The sequence below is a fragment of the Lepidothrix coronata genome, unplaced genomic scaffold (assembly GCF_001604755.1).
Source record: "Lepidothrix coronata isolate B3197 unplaced genomic scaffold, Lepidothrix_coronata-1.0 Scaffold78, whole genome shotgun sequence".
NCBI classification, from domain to species: domain Eukaryota; kingdom Metazoa; phylum Chordata; class Aves; order Passeriformes; family Pipridae; genus Lepidothrix; species Lepidothrix coronata.
The window spans coordinates 3719819-3742375 of NW_016690258.1; the positions used below are offsets into that span (position 1 = coordinate 3719819).

The 22557-nt window shown below is 36.6% G+C and overlaps 1 protein-coding gene across 12 annotated transcripts in view; it reads left to right on the plus strand.

The window, feature by feature from the left end:
* Positions 1-22557, plus strand: part of CACNA1D (calcium voltage-gated channel subunit alpha1 D) — a 209333-nt gene that overhangs the window by 145491 nt on the left and 41285 nt on the right. For 6 of the 12 annotated variants that reach the window (XM_017820002.1, XM_017819993.1, XM_017819992.1 and 3 more), the window contains exons 19-31: positions 22-166; positions 1955-2084; positions 4581-4640; positions 8964-9070; positions 10169-10256; positions 10723-10830; positions 11000-11052; positions 11305-11451; positions 12138-12339; positions 13550-13708; positions 14377-14487; positions 20000-20083; positions 20413-20496. In XM_017820002.1, the coding sequence (XP_017675491.1) occupies positions 22-166; positions 1955-2084; positions 4581-4640; positions 8964-9070; positions 10169-10256; positions 10723-10830; positions 11000-11052; positions 11305-11451; positions 12138-12339; positions 13550-13708; positions 14377-14487; positions 20000-20083; positions 20413-20496 (1478 nt within the window). The remainder of the gene's footprint in view (positions 1-21; positions 167-1954; positions 2085-4580; positions 4641-8963; positions 9071-10168; positions 10257-10722; positions 10831-10999; positions 11053-11304; positions 11452-12137; positions 12340-13549; positions 13709-14376; positions 14488-19999; positions 20084-20412; positions 20497-22557) is intronic. The other 6 variants (XM_017820003.1, XM_017819997.1, XM_017819999.1 and 3 more) reach the window with 3 other exon arrangements.

Consider the following 22557-nt stretch of genomic DNA (forward strand, 5'->3'; position numbering starts at 1 on the left):
AAAGAAGTGTTTAATTTAAAGTAGGTGAAGATGAAGAAGACGAGGAGGATGAACCAGAGGTACCAGCAGGCCCACGCCCCCGTAGGATATCAGAACTAAACATGAAAGAGAAGATCACACCGATCCCCGAAGGGAGTGCCTTCTTCATTTTCAGCAGCACCAATCCGTAAATAAGATTTTGAAAAATACTGATTTAGTGCATTAGGGTTGAACAGTGAAGCAACAGACCTCCTTCCAAGGAGGTTAGGAATAGAAATCTGGTATCTTCAACAGAATAGAGATTGGCTTCCCTCCTAAAATTTTCATAATTATTTAGCAAGTGAAAAGAATTTGAAAAATATATTAGTTTTCTTCCCACTGTTGAAAGATAATAGCATTTTGTACATTTAGTGTGAAGTCTGCACATGTCTGGAAAGTGCCCTTTAATGTATAGTATCTATTTACTATGTTAGTCACCGGATATAAAAGCTGTGATATAAGGTCTGAGCATTTTCTGAATGAAATAGAATTTCTTGTAGCCCTAGCAACCTTTGTGGAGCAATACAGGCAAGAAGAAGAGACAATAGAAAAAGAGAAAAGGAAGAGAAAGGATGTATACATTCCTCTTAGGTAACAGCATTTCCCAGATTCAAACAAACACCAAAGATAAAGACAAATTATTTAAAAAATCAAGAACAATAATAGTTGGATTTTGGAGGGAATTGGGATCTTTCACCTCTCAGTCTAACTCCAGGTCATTTGAAGTTCTACGCTGCTGAGAAAGCAAACTTGACTAATCAGTAAAATTCATTACTAATTGTTGGATGGAAGTGAACAAGTGAATTAAATTCAGTTTCTACAGACTGAACATTGCTGGGGCATTTATAGATGGCATTTTTATGAGCAGTCTTAGAAATGAGTTTAAGAGTTACTTGGCATGGAAGAATGCTGTCTCCTCAGTGGTAGAGGTCATCACAAGTTTAGAAGATGTTTTGATCATCAAGATACAATGTTTTGGGGTTGTGTCTTACTCATTGCATGCATTGTCTGAAGCTCTTCGGAATTTGCAAACAAAGTGGAAAGAGAGCTCTTTAAACTAGTAATTTTAAGAACATATGCTGACTGCAAAAATATTAGGTTTGTTGAACATGTCGAATTGCTTTTGGCTTCAACTAACACTCCATATTCTCAGGCCACAATGGCCAACTTGCTGAAGTAAGGTACACTGTACTCCAGTCATCTACTTAGCAACAGAGAACAAATTTTTCCTGAGAACCTTCTGATTCTTCAGCAGAATTTAGACAACTTCAGTGTTAGTCAATTATGAACCTGATCCTGCCTTTTTGTCAGTTTAATCCCAGATCTCCCCTACCAAGGTGCTCAACAGTCTTTGTGATAACCCTGGGCTCAGTGACTCTGAGCATATGTGCAGTTACACTTCATGTCATGTGGCTGAAACCTCATGGCTTTGGAGTCTTCAACACCCACTTACCCTGTAATTCTGTGAGAAAATCTTCACAGAGATTCTGATTTCAGTTGTCTTTAAGTAGCACAGTGAGATCTGCAGCCTAAGCCATGTCTCACAAGATGAGTAATTTTTACAGCTTTGGTAGGAATCAAATCAAATCAAACAGGGCATCTGAACTGACGTATTGTCTAGTGTTGGTCCTTTTGACGTGATCCTCTGTACATGTGCAGTGGTACAAACACTGGAACTTGCAGTGGAATTCATAACCCATTGAAAACCAACCCCTCTCAGATTCCTTTGACAAAGTGCATCTTCACTACAGGTGAATTGGCTTTTGAATTTATTTCCATTCTTAGAAATCTGACCAATAGCTTCCATGTTTTCACTGCTTTTTGCTGCTGATTGTTGTTCTGTTACTGTTGGCAGAGTAACAGAAAACATTTTGTACATTAACCATCTGCTGAATTCTATGTGCACACATGGTTTATTTTTGTATCTCTTCTTTAGAATTCGAGTGGGATGCCACAGACTTATAAATCATCACATCTTTACCAACCTCATCCTTGTCTTCATCATGCTGAGCAGTGTTTCCCTGGCAGCAGAAGATCCAATTCGCAGCCACTCTTTTCGAAACAATGTAAGTCCCTCATTTCTGTGTCTGAAGATAAATATACCCTCACAGGATAATAATTCTTTGGGACTAGTGCCTAGTTTTTAATTTTCATGTTAAGAAACATTCCTTTTCCTTTTTCAAGCCATACATTTATGTTCTTTTTGCATTAAAAAGCACAAATCTTTAAAGTCAATTAACTTTATGGATGGAACATCATCAGTATTAGAAGTGTTTATTATTTACATCATATAATTCCTTTGGCTATTGTTTAGTAGGATATATGTTCAAGCTGAATGTAATATCTATAATTTTCCTATTTTTTCATACTTTGCAGCTGGAGTACCTGATGTGCATTTCCTGAGTCACTGTTAGTGCCTGTCAGTGTTTGTCACTGATTTAAAAATGCCAGTTAAAATTATCACTGTTTATCACATGTTGGGAATAGATTCTGACCTGCCCTCTCTTCTCCTTCACTGACTCTATTATATGCTCCTGGGGCACTTAGAGTAACACTCTGTAGTGAATGCATGGATTCATAACAATATTACCTCTTCTTTCAAAGGGACTAGTGTGGCCACACTAAGGGGTTTGAGTTACCCCCATGTCAGACTCAAAGATCCTTGGGTTCATGATTGGCCATATCAAAAACTAAACAAGTGACACTTTCATCTAAACTCACATTGAAGAGGAGGATCAGAGCATGCCCAGCTCTTGCCTTGATTCAGAGACAAATGTCATTTCAGCCTATACACAAACCTGTACATTTAGAGGTGTTTCTGCATCTTTTTTTTAGATATATTTGTAGAAGTAAAATATTTGTAAAAGTATTAACTTCAGAAGTGTCTCTGTTACTCAATAAACTTGTAGTTTATGTGCTGAGTAAACATCTGTAGAGATTACCATGGAGTTAGAGAAACTCTGCCACCTCTTACAGGAAAGGCAGGGCTGCCATGTCTGTAAAGGTTGTATCTCTCTAGTTCTTGCTAGTGTAGATGTCACCTCTTTTGGCTGTTGGCATTCTCTGAACACTTTTTCAGTAACTTTAGTAAGAAAGAAAAAGCTAAATCTTTCTTCAAAGATAAAAAGAGGCCAAAGCACAAAGACACTCTCCATGCACTATTCAGCAGAGCTGTGTGCTTCCCATATCTATAGAACTGGACCAATGTAACCTTATGAATGAATCACACCAATGGTTAAGAAAAAGAGAGCTGGTGGGGAATACTGAAATTACTGTTATAGGAATGGCTTCAAGAGCTGATAATTATTTTCATAACTAAAGGAGCACTGGGAAAATGTAAGTGGTAACTGTTCCTGTTTGGGACACAGACAAAATGTGTGAGGGATTTCAGGAAGGCATTGCCCTCTTGTTGTAAGTATTCTCACATGCCCCAGACCTGCATATTTTTCTTTTTGCTACCTTGAATGTTCATATTCCTTCCACCAGCCAGCTCAGCAATGGAATGAAAGTTTACAAACTGGAATGCCTTTAAATATTTTATTTTAACTCTAGAATGAATTGGTTACTGATTAATCTTTGTTGAATTGTTTTATGATTTGCATATTTTTTCAGCCACAGCAAACTGCAGAAGGATGGGATCTTCAGTGGAATATGGGGAAAAATTATTTCCTTTCATTTCATCTAACATGAATAGGTTTTTTTGTGTGTGCTGTTTCTTTATTTTATTTCTCCTTTCCATTTTGTTCCTTGTTGAACCATGGGCAACACGTTTCTGTGCACAACTGTTTGCTAGTTGGATTGCTGGATCCTTGAAACTAAACTCTTCCCCTACTGCAGTGCAGGTTGATCTTTAAATTGTGTGCTGGTGATATGGCCACTTTGAGAGGGTGAAATCTGGGTTGTACTGAAATGTGTGTTCAGGTGGCTCTCAACAGCAGGGAGGTCAATGGCACATCCACAATCCTCTTAGAAGTTTGCATATCACTGTGCAACTGTTGTGGGGTCTTTTAAATTTCCTACAAGTAAATCACTGCTGTATCTTTCAAGCTCAAGCAAAAAGGGCTGTAGCAATGATTTTAAGTAATTTTGTTATTTTTTAGTTTGCTTTGAGAGCCAAGCCTATACAGGAACAATATAATGTAGCAAAATGTGAAATGATATGCAGTCTAGAAGTATCCACTGAAGTTTTGTGATGCAGTGCTTTGGTAAAAAAACCCAGATGTTATTAATACATATTTGTTCTTTGTATAAGATTCTGTATCTCTGCTAAAGGCTGAAGAAAGTATCTGTGAAAGGTGATGGATGAAAGTCTGAATTGAAAGTGTTGATATTGGGTCCTGTCAATTCGTTAGGGGTGAAATCTAATACCTAAGCACAGTGGTGTCTGTTAAATTTTTAAGCAAATAAAAATGGTTGCACAATAGCTGGAATTTTAAACTACTTTGTCTAAATTCTCCATCTGTCAACTTAGAATAATTCTGGTGTTGTTGTGCATGTGGTCTAAATTGTAAAAATTTATTAATAGATGGATTTCTTACTGTGGCACGTGTTATACCTTGCAGATACTTGGTTACTTTGACTATGCTTTCACAGCCATCTTTACTGTTGAAATCCTGTTAAAGGTAATGCATTGTTAATTGATCCTTGTTTGCTCAAAAGCAGCTTTAGCAATAATGTTTGTAACTTTTTGTTTACCTTCCAGATCCTAGGGTATGCAGATTATGTCTTCACTAGTATGTTTACATTTGAGATCATTTTGAAGGTAACAGGTTTTTAAAGGAAGCTTGTTTAAAAGGATTTTCCTTGTGTGTCACCTGCCAAGAAAAGGCACTTGAAGTGTTCTTCGCCTTTTCTCTAAGCGATCAAAGCTAAACTCTTTTTAAACTAGAGGATTTTTTTATTTGACAGTTCCTCATAGTTTTGATTGGTCTTTTTTTTTACCATTGGGTGCATGAAGAAGCTGATTTTTTACCATTACATCAGTTTAATAATTCATTTTTTACCCTTTTTAAACTTACAGTTGTCAGAAAAGGGAAAAATAATTCACTGCGCATGAGCTTTTCCTTCTCCTTGCTCTGGCATTTCCAAAAGAGATAATCAGTCTTATAAGGAGGGAGCATGTAATTTCTCATTTCTTTTGCTGAACTATGTCCACAGAGCTAAAATAGTAGATAACTATTTTCTTGCAATAGGACTTGCAAGATATCTTGCATTTATCTATCTATACACTAAGATACTTTGCATTTATCTTGGGCATACATTTAAATACACAGACAGGCATAAATATGCTTGCTTAAATGTATTACCCATGCATGAGCCAAAAATTGGCATTTTAATGTATAGTTTGTGTACTGATTGTTAAGAATATCCATTGGGGTTACTCACATTTTCGATGTACGAGACTTACTCTGGCAAAGAAGCCATTGAACTGAGGACTGCGTTCACAATGTAACAAAATGCTGAACGAGGAATTAAAATCTTTTTGTTGGAAATTGGCAAAATATTCTCTCAGAGATTTACTCATGATTCGTAAACATTTCATGCTGTGCTTATTCGCTGTGAGGTTTTGTTTGAGTAACCCTGATTCACACACTTAAAAATTGCTGGCACACTAAGAATCTGTACATAAACTTTGCATTTCCAGTTGAGGATTAAGCTTAACAAAATCTCTTCTCCCAGCTTTTGCTCATATTGCTGTGCATACTCTTCACAATGCAGTTTGATTAATACTAATTGATGCAATATTTGGGCTGTTTACAAGATAAGCTGTACTGTAAGTAATAGACTATTTTTATGCTTGTGAATTCTCTCCCAGAGTTATGTTTATCCCCTTATTTCTCATTTTCAGCGGTGAGGAGCTTGCTATAGAATTGATTATTCTTATAACTTTTGTAGCATGCTAAAGTAAATACCCAGTTTTTTTGCTGCTAGAGAAAGGCCAAACTAAAGGAGAGGACGAAGAGCTGAAAAAAGCTGTAGATTTAGATCAGACTTGTTCTTGACTCTGAATTTGAGAAGCCATAAAAAAATACATTACCACTATCTCTGTGGCAGAAGAGAGTCAGTAAACTTCCACAAGCTCTGAGCAGCAAGTTCTCCAGCTCCTGCAGTTCTGTTTGTGTTTCTCTAGGAGACAGAAGAATTATAAAGTGTGGCATAATGAGGCATAACTGGATGTGTTAAGAAAAACAACGTTCCTGCTAACTGCAAAAGACTTTGGCAGGAAGCAACTTAAGAGTTATCCAAGGGAAGCAGGAAGCTCTAGAGCTTGGGCTGCTGAAATCTGGCACTGCAAAACATAACAAGAAAACAAGAAGCCACATCATAGCCAAACATGTTGATGCTTCTGACTCCACTTTCTCCAGGAAGCTCTGCCCGCAGTACATTCTTACGTAAAGGAAAATAAATTGCACCATAAAAACGTAATGGACAGCCAGGCCATGACACACATACACAGACAGTGCCTGCTTTACTAACATGTCTCAGACACTGGCTTTGCTTGCTTATGGCTGGAGCCCTCCATGTCCTCTGGGCTGGGTTTTGCGCTGTGCTTCTCACAGTATCCGAGTCATACAGAAGCTGCGTGTGTTCCGCAAGGAGAAAATTCAAGGCTAGACCAGCTGTAACAGTAGTATTCCATGATTTCCAGGCAAAAAGTATATGAAACTGAAATTAAGATAACCAGAGGCGGTGTTATGAGCTGCAGTGGAGAAACTTGTAAATGTCCAAAACTGAGCACTAAAACAGAGTAACTCTCAGCATGTGGGGGGTCTCCCTGTGCTCTCACTGCTCTGCAGACACGAGGATTTCCACATTACACAGTGCTGAGTATATGAATAAGGATATGAATAACAGAAGAGTTGCAACATCAGTTTAAAAGCATTTGAGAATTCTCTTATGACACTGAAATCCAGTTTACCATCCTGTTTGGAGTGCTTGGGAAAGGTGAAAACATCAAAGCAAGGGTCAGGTTAGGGGCTTGTGCTTTCAGCCTGCCCTGCTGTGCTAATCCCACACCATTTAAACTTGCTATAGGGAGTTCTCGTCAAATGCTTCCACTGGGATTTTTGGTGACTGAAGTTTGAGTCTCCGTGTGAAGGTGGGGAGATATATACTTCACCTGTACTTTTAGGTCAATAATTGACTATTTTTGTGGGAGTCATTACCTGAAGCATTGTGTGCTGCTAACTGATAACATACTACAGTGTAAATAAGTAGTTGTAGATGGATGTAAGTCTGATATTCAGGGTTAGTTCAGTGTTTAACTCCCACTGATTTTAATAAGTTTACTCTGTGAAAGAGCTAGGAATTTAATGGAAATTTTATAATATAGCTGTGTTATCTCTCATGTCATGGCATAGGTTAGAGCTTCAGCATTTTTACTCTTCTAGCTTGGAGAAACATTTAGTATTTTGATCATGACAAAAGAAGGCTCAACATGACAATAAGGAGAGGAGGGTTTAAAAAAAATGCCTGTTTCCTTTACAGAGGTATAGATTTTACTGACCGTGATGGTTTGTCATGCACAAGACCTGCAAATTCCTGCACACCAAGTAGTGATGCATTTACTGAGATGCCTATTGCCCATTGCTCTGTTATATGTTGTGGAACAATCTTGAAAGCTGTAGTAATCTGCTGTGAGGGGAAATGAAATAAAATCTTTTTACTACATCATGAGAATTAGAACAGAATAGAAAGTACAGGGTTTAAAATCACAATCAAGGTCAGATATTCTCTAGCTGGCAGTGAGTTTTCTTACCTGTGGAAAACAATGAGTAGATAAGTATTCAGTTCTTTTTTTCTGAGGCTGAAGAAATTAGAATCCATGTGCCTGAGCTGGGTATTTTTCAGAGGTATCCTTATTTTTGTTATGAGTTTTTAGTTTCAGTCTTTCAGTCTTAACGTGTAACTATGGAAAGACCTATGAAATAGTCTATTCAGCTGGTGATTCTGTGCTTCTTATGGCTTAACTAGATTCCTCTGTGCATTTTTTGACTGGTACTTACTTGCAGTTATGGTAAGGGTCTGATCCGTAGATTAGGAACCAAATTCAGCTTTGAGATACCCAAGAACATCTGCCCAGATGCTCTCTGCAGCCATAATTAATAGAGCCTCTGTCAGTGGCTCCTAATGAAACCTGCCAATGATGCATACAGGTTCCTTTGCAAGATACACTTTGTGTGCTTCTGTCATCTAGGGACAGGAAAAAAAAATATTAAGAAAAAGTCCAACAGGGACAGCAACTTTTGATATTCCCCACAGAACAGCAAAATTTGGAGACCCTTGTCCAAACATAATACAGAACAGTTTATGAGTTGTTTCAGGTTATTCCAAGACACCAACTCATGATCCTGATGTGTTTCCCATAAGTCAAAGGTAAATAGCCATGTAATGGTGCCTTAGGACAGCCTTGTCCTGGTTCTGTACCACATTTGACTCTCAGGTGTTTACTGGGCCCCACAGGCCCCACGGGCTGCACAGAACCCATATGCCACATAAGCCCCATAGACCCCCATGGGCCCTATAGGCAGTACTTTTTCAGCTCCTTCAATTCTCAGGGTAATATGAATGATTAGGAGTCAGAATCTGGACCCTACAGTTTAGTAAGCATGGCAATTTTATGGGTTTTTTGATAGTAATTTTTTTAACAAAGGCCAAATCAATTCAGTGTAATCACCTCAGCCTTATTGGTTCTTACACAAAATAAAACATTTGTTTACATCAGAAAGAATTAACATACTTGTTGGTGTTGCTTGAGCAGAATTTTTGTGATTTAAATGAAAGATTTAATGTATGTAGTGGGATTGTTTTATATCTCAATTACTTTTAGAAAGTGAGATAGTATTGTATTCATTCACACTCTAGGCAAGTGTCTTGTAAACAGCCTAAATGTGAATTTGAATAAGCTGAAATATAGACTAAGTGTGTAATAATTCTATTTTTAGATGACAGCTTTTGGAGCATTCCTTCATAAAGGGTCCTTCTGCAGGAATTATTTTAATTTGCTGGATTTGCTGGTTGTGGGTGTTTCTCTGGTATCATTTGGTATTCAGTAAGTACTGTACTTATAATGTGAATGATTTATTTTTGCTTTGGGGTTTTATACTGAAATCAGAGTTTCAGCTCCTTTTGTTCCCTCAAGGTGTGTGGGTGTGCAGTGTCACTATTTAGGGTTGGGACTGGCAAGAGGTAGTGCTTTATATGGAGAGTGTTATAATTCACTACTAATAAGGGTTGGAAATAAATTACTACTTCCCACTATTTAACAAGAGATCAAGGAAGAGCACTATGGCACTGTATTGCATAGCAAGTATTACCTGGAGCTTCAGGAGGTTTAAATGCCTTCTCTTATGCTATGTCCACATCTGCAATCTAGTTTTATGAGCTTGATCTTTCAGTATAGACCTACAGGGGTATGTAACTAGACAGTATTGGAAGAGTGGGAGAATCTACACCTTAATCAGGACTGTAAGTGGTAGTGAAGACATTTCTTTGTTTTGTTTGGGTCAGAGTAAACATAATAAAAGAATGTAAAGGTGCTTAGTGGTTCACTGAGCTGTCGTTCCTCATTCAAAATCATCTGCAAAACACTTTGGGACTTGGCAAAGGGCAAAGGTGGATGTCAGGCAACTGGTCCCCACTTTGAACCCTGCTGGTACCAGAACACCTATTGCACAAGCTTTCAGTTTCCCAGCGTGTTCTTCAAAAGGCTGTCCACTATTATTGCCTTAAAATGCAGTCCTAGCCTCTTAAAGAGAATGTAACTGATTTTAGATCTTTTGATCTCTACCTAGTTCGAAATTAAGGCATTCATTCATTTACGGGATTTATACGTGTCTTCAAAAGAGCTTGTCAACATTGAAAAATATTCTGGGGACTATTTTGCTCCATTATAGTGTCAGACAAGCTTCTGAGTTCTTAATTCCGAAGTTGCTCCAGAAATAAAAATAATTCTTGTGATATTTATGAGATTGGTACTATTGTCTAGTGTTTACATAAAGGATCAATAAAGAATAAAAAGTCTTGCATATATATCTTGGGATTTTTTTTTTTAAATTTCTTGTTTAAGGAAGTTGCAAGAACACTGTTGTTTTTGGTAATACAATCAGTTACCTTAAAAGTAACAGAATAACTCTTTTTTTTCTCCTAGATCAAGTGCTATCTCAGTTGTGAAGATCCTCAGAGTTTTAAGAGTATTGAGGCCTCTAAGGGCAATAAACAGAGCAAAAGGACTTAAGGTGTTTATTCTTTTAAGTTATATTTCTGTTGGTCTGATTCTCTATTCTGCTTCAGGTTAAAAATTCTTGCACAAGAAAAATTGTCTACAGAAGGTCAGAGATCAAGGACATAAATCAGTTCGTGATTCTTAAACATATCTGATCTTAAACAGCCCGGGTTCTGCCCACAGTTACAGTTCTGTGGAGGAACTGCCACTGAGCCAAGATTTTGACTAATGAATCAATATGTCAGTGCAGTATTTTAATTGTTTATCCATAGTGCTTATGTAATTTTTAGTCAGTTGATGTTGATGGGTTTATGTCAACAGATCTTACAAACAAATCTAGAAAACAAGTCTAATTGCAGTATTAGGAATAATACTGACAACACAAAAATAGTAATTTTAAAAAATAGTACAAACCCAGATTTCATGGTTTGTATACTGTGAAAAATTGAATTAAATTTTTTTTCTTTCTTTCATTCCAGCATGTTGTTCAATGTGTCTTTGTGGCTATCAGAACTATTGGTAATATCATGATAGTTACAACTCTGCTGCAGTTCATGTTTGCTTGTATTGGGGTGCAGCTGTTCAAGGTAAGAAGACACTCAGAATTTACACTTCCTCAAGAAAAGCAAAGCTGAGTTGAATTCTTAGTTACTTGCTGCTGGAACTGGGTGGTCCCAATTCTGAACTAATCGTAGTATAAATGTGTGTATTTTGCATATTCTGCATTTTGTCACTGCTTTTTGTTTTTATATGTAGGGAAAATTCTACAAGTGCACTGATGAGGCAAAACAGAATCCTGAGGAATGCCGGTGAGAAGATCTTTGGTCTAAGAATGTGACACATTATATTCTGAATAACTTAAATTGTATATGGGCAGGCATGTGTCAGGCCATTTAGGTTTGTGTAAATTGGGATTGTCATCTTAAATCCGCCAGAAAACACAGGTTAGCAAGGAAATAAAACAAGCATAAGGAGGCAATAAAAGAAGCAGTTTTGAATAGTGCATTGAGTAACTCTGAGGTTAATTTAATATTTCACTAATGACAGTTTCTTTCCCACAGAGGGATTTACATCGTTTATAAAGATGGAGATGTCGATAATCCAATGGTCAAAGAGAGGGTCTGGCAAAATAGTGATTTCAACTTTGATAATGTTCTCTCTGCTATGATGGCCCTTTTCACAGTATCCACCTTTGAAGGGTGGCCAGCGTGAGTGGATTCTCCATGTTTTCAAAGCATTGTTAAGATGGTTGCATTTTCCATAACAGTTTGCTATCATTTACCAGGCATCTTTTGGCAAAAAAGCAGTTTTAACTAATGGTATAGAAAGTTATTAAGGGAGGAAGTAAAAAACCTATTATCCTGAATCTGTGCACTTTTCCTGTATTTTAGGAAAAGTAAGAAAAGGTGAACTTTTTTATACTGTTTGATTACCAATCTTCCAGTTACTTTTGCTATAATGAGCTACTCCTCAGCTCTAATGGAAGGAGTAATTTCAGATGTTTATCCATTGATGCCCTTTAAGTAGTGATAATTTGGAAATTTAAGGCCTTTGAGTAAAACTTTTGCTAAAAAATCAGGCACTAGTACACTGCATAAAGAAACCCAGGAAGAGCAAACTGCAACTCATCATTTCTCTAAGTGAGAAGAGTCTTAGAGAATAGCTTTATGTGGGCAAATAATTGAAAACTACCACCATCTGGTCATTACCCTGATTCTTTCAGAAAAGATAGTATACCAGCGTGTGCTGTGATTCTTCTGGTTTCAATATTATTGCAAGCACTGTCAGTACCTAGGAAAAGCAGACCATTTCTGAAACCTGTCCCCTGAGTCTGCATATTTTACTGTTTTCTCATTTCAGTGATAATGAACATAAAATTATGTTTGTTTTTCAGGCTGCTGTACAAAGCCATTGATTCCAATGGCGAGAACGTAGGACCTGTGTACAACTATAGAGTGGAGATCTCAATTTTTTTCATCATCTATATCATCATTATTGCTTTCTTTATGATGAACATATTTGTTGGTTTTGTGATTGTCACATTTCAAGAACAGGGAGAACAAGAGTACAAGAACTGCGAGCTGGACAAAAATCAGGTTAAAATAAATAATAAACTCTTAACTTTTGAAAACATCCTTTTTTATTTATGCATGAAGAGCTTCTTTTCTGCTTTGGGTCAGGAGAGGGCACCAAACACATATCTTAGTATTTGTTAATTTGATTTTTTTCACTGTCAACTGGGTATTGAGGTTATTATATGTTTCTCTTTCCATAAACCCAACTTATCATTCTTTTTGTTGTGAAAGGTGTTCGATTAAGCTTGTTATCTTCTTAATGTCTTGATTTTTGGTGCCACATTAAGAAGAATACAGCACTTGACAGGTTATCCATAGGCAGAGATAGGTTTTACAATAAGAACTGGAACAGAGATTTTGTGTTCTGAATAGTCTGAAAGTGTTCGAAGTTCAAAATGTTCTACTCCCCACCCTCATTTATTTAGAAATCCATGTGGGATATTCAGATTAAAATGACAAAATCTGTCCCCTTTTATTGTTTAATCCTTTGACTGAGAAACTCCTCAGTCACCTGTCACAACTTGTCAGGTATTCTTGGCCATCTGTAACACACTTCATTTAAACAAAGCCAAGCATGACACTTTAGCCAGGATTAGCCAGGATTGATTGTGCACCATCACTCAGGTGCTGTGAGCATTCCCTGAGGGACAAGGGGAAGGCCCGGCCTACGTGGAGATTATGAGAATGAATCCATGATGTTCCTACATATGTCACATGATTTTGCTGGGCACTTTAATTGAACTACTGGGAATAACATTTCCCCAGTATTTGTTTTGCTGACCTCAAGGGTTTTGTGCTGAGCAGTCACATTGGTGGTTGAAAACGGAGTAAAGAGAAAACATGACTTACAGGTGACTTAATAGTCATGTTCTTAACAGTCATGCTTTGTACTATACGTATAAAGACATATAGGTGATAGTATATTACTGTGTGCTACTACACTGTGAAAAGGCAAAACACTTGAGAATTTCCATCAGCATTGTTTGATTCTTTGCATATGGCTGAGCAGTGTCTATGGTTAGATACAGTTGTAAACCCCAAGTGAGGATTGGGAAGCTACTTGATTACTTTATTAACACTTAATAATAAAAAACCCTACGTCAAGTAGTTTGTTTTTGAGAGTTTTATTTTAATAATTGTACCACCAGTTGATTACCTGTTAGGTAATTAGTTGATTACCTGTTAGGTACCTGTTTAAAGTCTGACAATTTTTGATGTATTTGCTTTACAGCGTCAGTGTGTAGAATATGCCTTGAAGGCACGTCCTCTCCGTAGATATATTCCAAAAAACCCTTACCAGTACAAGTTCTGGTATGTGGTGAATTCTACTGGATTTGAATACATCATGTTTGTCCTCATCATGCTGAACACCCTTTGCTTGGCTATGCAGGTAGGAAAACCAGAAGCTCTCTTGAAGCAGTTGGCATAAATTGCAGGGAAGGATATGGGTGGTATAATGCCTTTAATTTATTGCAATTTGTATTTTTTTATGAAGTGAAACTTTAAAAAATGCACTTTTGATCATAGTGCTTTTCTGTGACATGTTCTAGTTGTCTCTTTCTTTCCCTGGGTATTTCAGATTTTCATAAGAAAAAGAATGGTTTGAATTCAGTTCACAAAACCATTCTGCTTTTCTCCCTAAACTTGCTTACACTGTATCCCTGTGACTAACATACTTCAGGCTTTCTAAGCAAGTGACACAAGGTTGTGTAATGTTAAAGTCTTGCATATAAAGCTGGGAAAAATTAGAAAGGAGTCTAATACTCCTTTCTTGAAGGAGCAGTTTTCCTCTGAAAACCATCTCTCTGGAGATTCCCTTAGGATGTTGAGGAATGACCATTTTGTTCTGCTCAGTGCCTAAACGGAATAGATTTAAACAATTCCATACTTGACCAGAGATATTCAGCTAATCTTGCATGTTTATAGGTGTGCTTCCTAAATTTCACTAGAAAATATGTTCCTGTGCTGCATTTTTGTCAATTCTGTCTTATGCTGCCTTTCTTTCACTTAATATTTTAAAGCCTTTACTTCTGTAAGTATTTTATTTTTCTTTCACAGCACTATGGACAGTCTAAGCTCTTTAATGATGCGATGGACATTATGAATATGGTTTTCACAGGAGTGTTCACTGTTGAAATGGTTTTGAAACTGATTGCATTCAAACCCAAGGTAAGTTTAAGATATGCTTTAATTAGGGCATCACCACAGGAATTAAATATAATGTTTCACACTAGCTGTGCATTACTCAAAGGACAGAAAGAATAAACATTTTCCCACATTTATCTATCAGTGAAATCATAATAGAAATGTAACACCAGGAAATGAAATGCAGATATCAGAAAATAATCTCACAGAGTGGTTGATGAGATCTGGATTATTCTGAGGTAATGAAAATGTCCCTTTCTAAATCAGATCAATCATTTCCTGTTACAAGCATTACCACATCTCCTGTTCTGGGTTCTACATTCATTACTTTACACTAATTTAATCTCCAGTAAAGACCTGTATGTTATGCTATATTTCCTATTCTAAAATGCAAAATTATTTCTTTACTTTATAAAATACAACTAAGTATTACAAACATACACGTAAATAATTTGCATATTCAATAGCCTTTTTTGATTTTTATATTTTCAGTTTTATATATACACAATATTTGGTAGAAGGCCCCACACTGAGTAGTTGATTCCTTGCCTTAAAGGGACACTGTCAATATGATTGATGCAGACACATTTTCAAAAGTAGATTTGCAAGAGAAACTGATAACTATAATTACTAACAGAAAAAAAAGATAAAATTTTCCTGTGGCAGCTAATGCAGTCCTTTTGTTCAGTTCTCATACTGCTTGTATGAAGTGCAAAAGTTAGGGATGAAAAACTAAACTAAATTTTTTTTCAGTACAACAAAATCAATGTTTATTCTGGGCTTATATCTATGTAAATAACTCGAGTGTGTTCACTTGCTACACATGGAATTTGAAAAAAACCAGACGTGCCATTTGAAGTTTACTGATCTCACCATCTAAGGCTGGTACTTTTCATTTTCCATTGCCCTTCTTTTAAAGTGACCAGGATATCTGCATCTGGAGCTGGCTGTGACCCGTGCCCCTCCCTGGTGTGAAGCAGTGCCCTGGGTGGCTGTGGGCTCTGGGGGCAGTCCTGTTCTTGCTTTAACCCACCAGCTCTCATGCTTTTACAGCACGGCTGCCCAGAGCTCAGCGTGGAGTAGGTGTATAACCACTGCTCAGCTTTTCAAAACCATTTGTTCAGCTTGCATTTAGTATTGGGCTCAGCTGTGGAACCTGAGCTACTTGATTTAAAGCGAGCTCGTGTTTGCCTGCAGAAGTGAACAAATTATCCATCACTTGAGATCTGATGTCGAGATGTGAACTGTGGAGTTCTGGGTGAATGCTTACCCGCTCTCCTGTAGTCTTGCTCTGCACTGTCCAGTCCATTGTACATTTCTAATGAATTTATTTGTATTTTTTGTGTCAGCTATCTTATTTAAATACTAAGGGTTTCACATTAAAAATAGCACAATATGAGGCCCCAGAGGAGATAGCTCAGATATGTGGACCGCAGTGTCATGAGTTGCTGGTTGTGTTTCCTGATCTGTATTTCCTGTTCTATATCCTTGTTTTGCACAGAAGACTTTGCTGCATTTTATCATCTGCTCTTTGAAAGAAGATTGTGAATCCATGCACTTGTGACTGTAGTCAGAAATAGCAGCTAATGCAAAATACAGTGGTCTGATCATGAGTGTATAAATCACAGTGCTCCATTTGTACTGTGGGCTTCCTATTTGTTATCAAATGCAATGTCTTAATACTGGTCTCTAAGACTTTGTACAATTTGAGTTTTAATTCTGTTGCAACATGCTTTCTATCTGATTGGATGCTTTTACTGTGAGAGATCCCTGGATCTGAACCCTGAGAGTTTGAAGGGCAGACGCTGCCAGTGAAAGATCCTCATTTCCTGAATTTTGTTCCCCAATAGATGCAGAACACTCTAAACTTGTTAATTAGCAGGACGAGGTTAAAAGACCATGGTATTAATCAGAATTTTGGAAGAGACTAATAAGCAGGAAGGGAAGGGAGTTAAATATTTTTAAAGTTGTTCTTGTTATACTTTGGAGATTGTAACCTTTTAAATTGCCAGATACCCTTTAACAAAACACCTGTTGCTAACATATCTTACATAGTTCCTTAATAATCACAAGTCAGCTAGCAGTCTTAAGCAGAATGTGAATGCCTTGAATTTTAATTTTAAACTAGGTACATGCTTAAAAGAACAATTAATCGCTTTAAGTAATATTAAGATTTAATAATAGTAGGAACAATCTGAATCCCAATTTAAGGTTTTGCTTTAGGGTCTGTGAGGGAAGACTGATTAGTTTCTTCTATGTCTGTGTCACTGGTGGGTCTCTTAGACTAGTCTGACAGAATTAACAGTTTTATTTATTAATTTTGTGCATTTAAAAAATTATTTCAGAGATGCTCAAAGCATCATATAAAAACTCCATTACTCACTGTAAAAATAAGAATAGATAAAACACTTGTTAGTTTTTATCTCATCTGCTTGACAGTGTCCCCTTAATAAGTTGACAAAAATCCCATGTAAACTGTGATCATTTGGTTTTGCTGGTCATGTAAACTTCAGGCTACTATAAATAATTGATACTCTTACTATGGTATTGTGTTGTTTAAAACCAAGGCACTGCAGGCTCCCTTCCAACTCTAAAATATATAAACTTTGAATAAGTGTTAGGTATTAAAGGTGATGCAAAGTGTCTGGCACACTTGACTGGGAGATTGGATCACACAGTACTTTGCAGAATGAGGCCCTAAAATTTTCAAGAGAGTACTAAAAGGACTGAAATATTTCTGTGCTAGATGAATCAAAACATATTTTGGTGTTCATTCTCTATGCCTCTGTATTCCCCAGGATTCATGATTTTGTCCTTCAACATTTCTCAATGAGCAAATTTTTCATAATATAAAATAAAGGAGCAGGCCTTTTTCTTCACACTGTTCTTCACATTTGCTAAAATCTGTACTTAGCATGGATCAGTGCAGTACAAAACAAAATACAGCTATGGAATCTACAATAATACAACAGCACATACTGTCTGTACAGCTTCATGATAGCTAGTGTTGCTTAAACTTGTAATGATTTTCCATGTCGTTTTACATCAGATTTTTGTAAGAAAAAAGGAAAGATGGCTAGTAAGTGAATTGATCTTGGGTCATTGCAGTGGTGAAAACAACTTATTTGCATGATGTTTATTTGCTGTGACTTGTCCATTCCTCCCTTTTCCAAAACCATCTTTATTTTCTCTTAGTTTTTTTGTTTATTTGTATGCTTTTGCTTTACATATTACTTTGAACAATATTTGTCTATACTGATGGAAAAGGTTTCATAAAATAAATAAATGTATAAAGTATTTTAGCTGTAAAGTGTTTTAGCTGTATTGAATCAAAATGTGAATTTTTTATTTCAGTGCTTTATATTGTAGCATGTCTAGTAAAGTCACTTCTTCTATAGCTGAAATTCACCTTTATTTGGAGGACCTTTTTTGTAGAGGAAGATGGATAGCACACCTCAGGATTGTGCTGATTATGTGTTTGCTGTTTGCCAATAGTCTCTTATTTTGTGTGTATATATATATATATATAAATATTGCTATTTAAAAGTCAAGAAAGATTCTTAGAAATGAGGAATGTGAATGACCAGGAAGGGTAGGAGAGTAGCTCCCTTTCTTTAGTTGGCAGCTGCTAATCTCATTAGGATTATAAATTTCAGTACTGTTGGGGTAGTTCAGCATGATGTTTAGTAAAACTTTGGGAATGGCTTGTTCTCACGAAGCAGGATGAGTAAGGAAGGAGTGACAGGGAATTGTGCAGAAGCTCTCAGAAGAGGAGGAGTTTTTTCAGGAGGTCAAATCCCTGAACACTTGTTTTTGCCCCGAGAGTGGACTTGGTAGTTAGTCCCAAAGAACCAAAGTGGGAGGTGCCAAGGGCTGTGGAGATAATCCTACTCTGATCTATTTTCCTCTTACAGCCCCTTCCGTAAATAAAGGAATGATTATAGCAATTTGTGTTTTAAAAGGACTAGAAGAGAGTAGCATTAAAAACATAATGAGCCTTTCCTGACTCTGCTCAGTGCTTCCTCTCCTAGAATAAAAGCTCTACTGTAGCAGCTCTCTCATAGTCTCCAAGAGCAAATTCCCACACAAAATTAGCTTTTTTATCTTTTAAACTGTGAAGTTACTAGGATTCTCACAGTTTAAAATCTCAAGAAAAGCATCAGTCCAATTCTAAAATATTTTGGAACTGATTTTGCTTTTCAGTGCTAACAGCCCATGTAATAACTCGAACTACTCAGCTAAAACATTATTTTATAGTAAAGTGTCATAATAAGTATAAATACCACATTTGTAATTTTAAGCTTCTTGCTAAATTTATTATTTTAGAGCTTCAGTAGTTGCTGACAAGTTAGTATTTTAAAATTTTAAAGTTTTTAAAATTTTAAAAGCAGAATGTACGTATACAAAATGTCCATTTCAGCTTTGGTCACGTAATGCACATTCCTTAGTCATGGTTGGCTGATAAATTAATATATCTGAATGTAGTAAGGGGCAAGTTCAGTAATTTTTGCAATTCTGGATTTCTGTAATAGCTAGGCAAAATCCACATATTGCAGAAAACCTACACCTCTTGCCTCTATAGAGTTGTCTTCATGAGCATAATATGCCTTGATTTCTTCCCAGTGACAGATTGATCCTGGAACCCACCTCAAGGTTTCTTCTGAAATACCTTTTTGCTCAAAAACGCAGTTTTGATGCCAGGAGTCAGCTAATTGCACACAGCACTTTGTATAACCCTTTGCAGCAATGTCCCAGTAACATACACATAAGGAATATATATTTAAAGCCATAAAATGTCAGAAGGGTGATTAAACAATTTATGAAAATGAATTTTCAGACACTGGACTGGCTGCATTATCAGCATTAAGAAATTGTTCAGGTTGCTGTGGTTCCTAGCACTGACTTCACTGGATACAGAATCAGGCTGTGACTGCAAATGTAGTATGAGTTCCTGTATTAAACCTAGTTTATGAACAGAATATTGTCAGTTCTCTAATATTTATGCACAGTTTCACATAAATAATTGTGCATGTTTAGCCAATTATGTTCTTTGACCTTTTAAATATTTTTACTGGTCACTTAGATAGGACTATCACAAAATCCTTAACATTAAGGAGGCTTCAATTGGCTTGGTCTTGCAGAAATATTATAAAAGGGATCTTGTCTTGCTCATTAGGGTATATGTGTTAGAATTTTTCAGCCTTGCTGGAAGTCCAAACCCAGTTTTGGATGATGGCTTGCCTGCCAACATTGTGCTTATCTGATGGTGTGTTATGCATGTGTAGTGTGTGTGTGTGTGTGTCTGTGTGTGTGTCTGTACATGTATATATATAAAGTATATATATACACACACATGCACATATATGTTGCTTTTCCTTCAGTAGGCAATATTGTTTTGGTTTTTGTTTTGTTTTTCTCATTAGACCACAGGTTTTGTTTAACTAATTTCTGTTTATGCAAAACTAAACAGAAGTATGCAAATATTTGACATTTCATGTGTAATCACAAACGTTTGCACCCTGCCTGCTCTGTTCAGGGCTATTTTAGTGATGCCTGGAATACGTTTGACTCCCTCATCGTTATTGGCAGCATAGTAGACGTCGTTCTCAGTGAAGCTGATGTGAGTATATCCCAGCTTACTTTCCCCAGTCCCTACTTCTCTTTCTCTGTCTCCCCACTATTTCCATCATCTGGACAAGTCACAGATTTTGATCTGATGTTTCTAAAGTTTGAGTACAGACCAGTCATAGGTCAATTATGTTGATATGGGAAATAAATAGCCTTTTTTTTCTGCCAATTTTTTTTAGCTATGAAAGGGAAAGATTAGATTGTATAGTGGTACGTCAGAGAAGCCTAGAGTGTTTCTGTGTTATAACACTGTCCTTTTCTTCTCTTTTTCTGTTTGTGTTTTTCTCTTGCTCTCTTTCTGCTGAATGCTTGTCCTAACAGCACTATTTCACTGATGCATGGAACACTTTTGATGCCTTAATTGTTGTTGGTAGCGTCGTTGATATTGCTATAACAGAAGTTAATGTAAGTAGCAACTGTTCATGCACTAAAAAGTAATTGCTGTCATCAAGAAATACAGAAAATGTAAAATTAATCCCCCCAAAATCCTTTTTTAGAAAAGTATGTTTAATCCTGGAATCAAAGACTAAAGCATTGGTATAGATGTTTGTACAAGCTGTTATTACTTATTTATATACCTGTATGGTTGCACATGCACACAGCATAGTGAGACAATAAGAATTATGTTCTTCTATGCATGTAAAGAAAATATTTTTAAAAAATTTACGTATAAAATAGAAATTAAGCTTCTGTTACTATTTTACTTGAAGCCCAATAGGTTTTGTATGTAATTTGACTAAGATAATTCAAGATTCTGTAAGTTGTTTCAGTGCCTCAGTTTAACAAGTAATGATTTCTTTTTCTGTGGGAGGGTTGGGTTTTAGAGTGGTGTTAGCATTTGTCTCTCATGAGGTAGCAGAAGGAGGGCACGTAAGAAAGTAAGGCTTTCCATGCTGTGGAAAACAGAATTGTTTGCTCTTTTCTTATTCCTTTGGCTTTTCCTATCCTGCAGTAAGTGTTTTGAAATTTGAATTATTCTTATAATACTTGGAAAACTCCATCTTTCACCAAAATTTTGACTGATGACCATTACCCATATAGGTGTTAGGACAATAGATGCAACTTAAAATTGCTTCCTGATCTTCTGTTAAAGTGTGAGAATCTCATGAGTGACTAAAACAGAGGAGTGATGTGATAACATGGGAGCAGGAGAACCTTAGCCTGACCTTTAGATTTCAGACTGATTTTACTCAGTTCTCAGTGGGTGATGGATCTTCCCATAACTGAAGGAACTTGAGCTGCCAAGGAAGGTCAGTCAGCACAGAATTGCAGTGCCCCATTGAGACATTTTTTAAAGTATAGTTACTCTTCATGGACTAGATTTTTAAAAGCTGCCTCTAGTTTATTTTTTTTTTCTTTTCCTTTGGTTTTGTTCAGGGTTTTTTGTTCCCTGAGAAGTTTAGACCGAGACTTTCAGCTCAAGTCTTTACAATTTACCCACCGTCTCCTGTCACAATAGTGTAGATGAGCATAGTGTCTGAGAAGAGTAAAAAGACCAATCATTTAGAATAGCTTTCCCTAATAACTGCAGAATGTATTTGATTGTGAAGAGATTGAAAGATAGCTCAGATGTGCTTTCATGATCAAAGGAGATGTCCCTGCATTTAACACTGTATGGACAGTGTTAATTTGACAGCATTACTTGTAACTGATCACTGCTGAGCTTTCAGCTGGGAAGAACACTGTCATTTTAGTAATTCTCACAGTTGTCTTGAAAATATTCTGGAGATCAAGTAGTGATCTTCAGGATAAGTACAAACACAGTCAACAACTAGCACTGTCATTTCTCAGTTTTCATGCAATACTCACTGGAGGAAAAAGGCTCATCTTTGATTTCTTTAGTTTTGCACAGCAGACTATTTGTGTACTAAGTATTGTCTGTTCCTGGTCTTTCCACTTTTCTGTGCTTTGTTTGTTCAAGTCAATAGTGTGTTACAGTTTCAGTATATTTTTGGGCTTGATTTCCCATTTTCAACATGAAAGAGTTAATACTGCAGAGTGTCTAAGGAAATTTCTTAGATTTTTATTACTTTTATTATATTGATTCTACTGAATTATTCCTGCTTGATTAGTTCTGTGTAAATTTCTGTAATCCAAATTAATTATTTTAGAATCTTTTCCTTAGTCTTTTTTTGGCATTCTGGATTGTGCCATTCCACCTCTAGTTGTTACCTGACACTGACAGTGATCCTGGGAAATCTACAGCTCTGCTAAGATGCTGGCAAAACTTTGTTTTCAATGGGGATTTCAAGCACAATTGGAATAGCACCAGTAAAAATTCCCACTGTGGAAACTTAAACTGAGGAAGCTCAGCCTTGTTTGAGGGCTGATCTGAAGCAGTGACAGCACTGACATCAACTCAGATCCTGTTGCAGTTCTAATTGCACAAGCACAACAGTCTGAATTGATCAGTGTGAAAGAAGACTTGAAAGAATGTGAATACTTAATGTACTCCATAGGAACTAA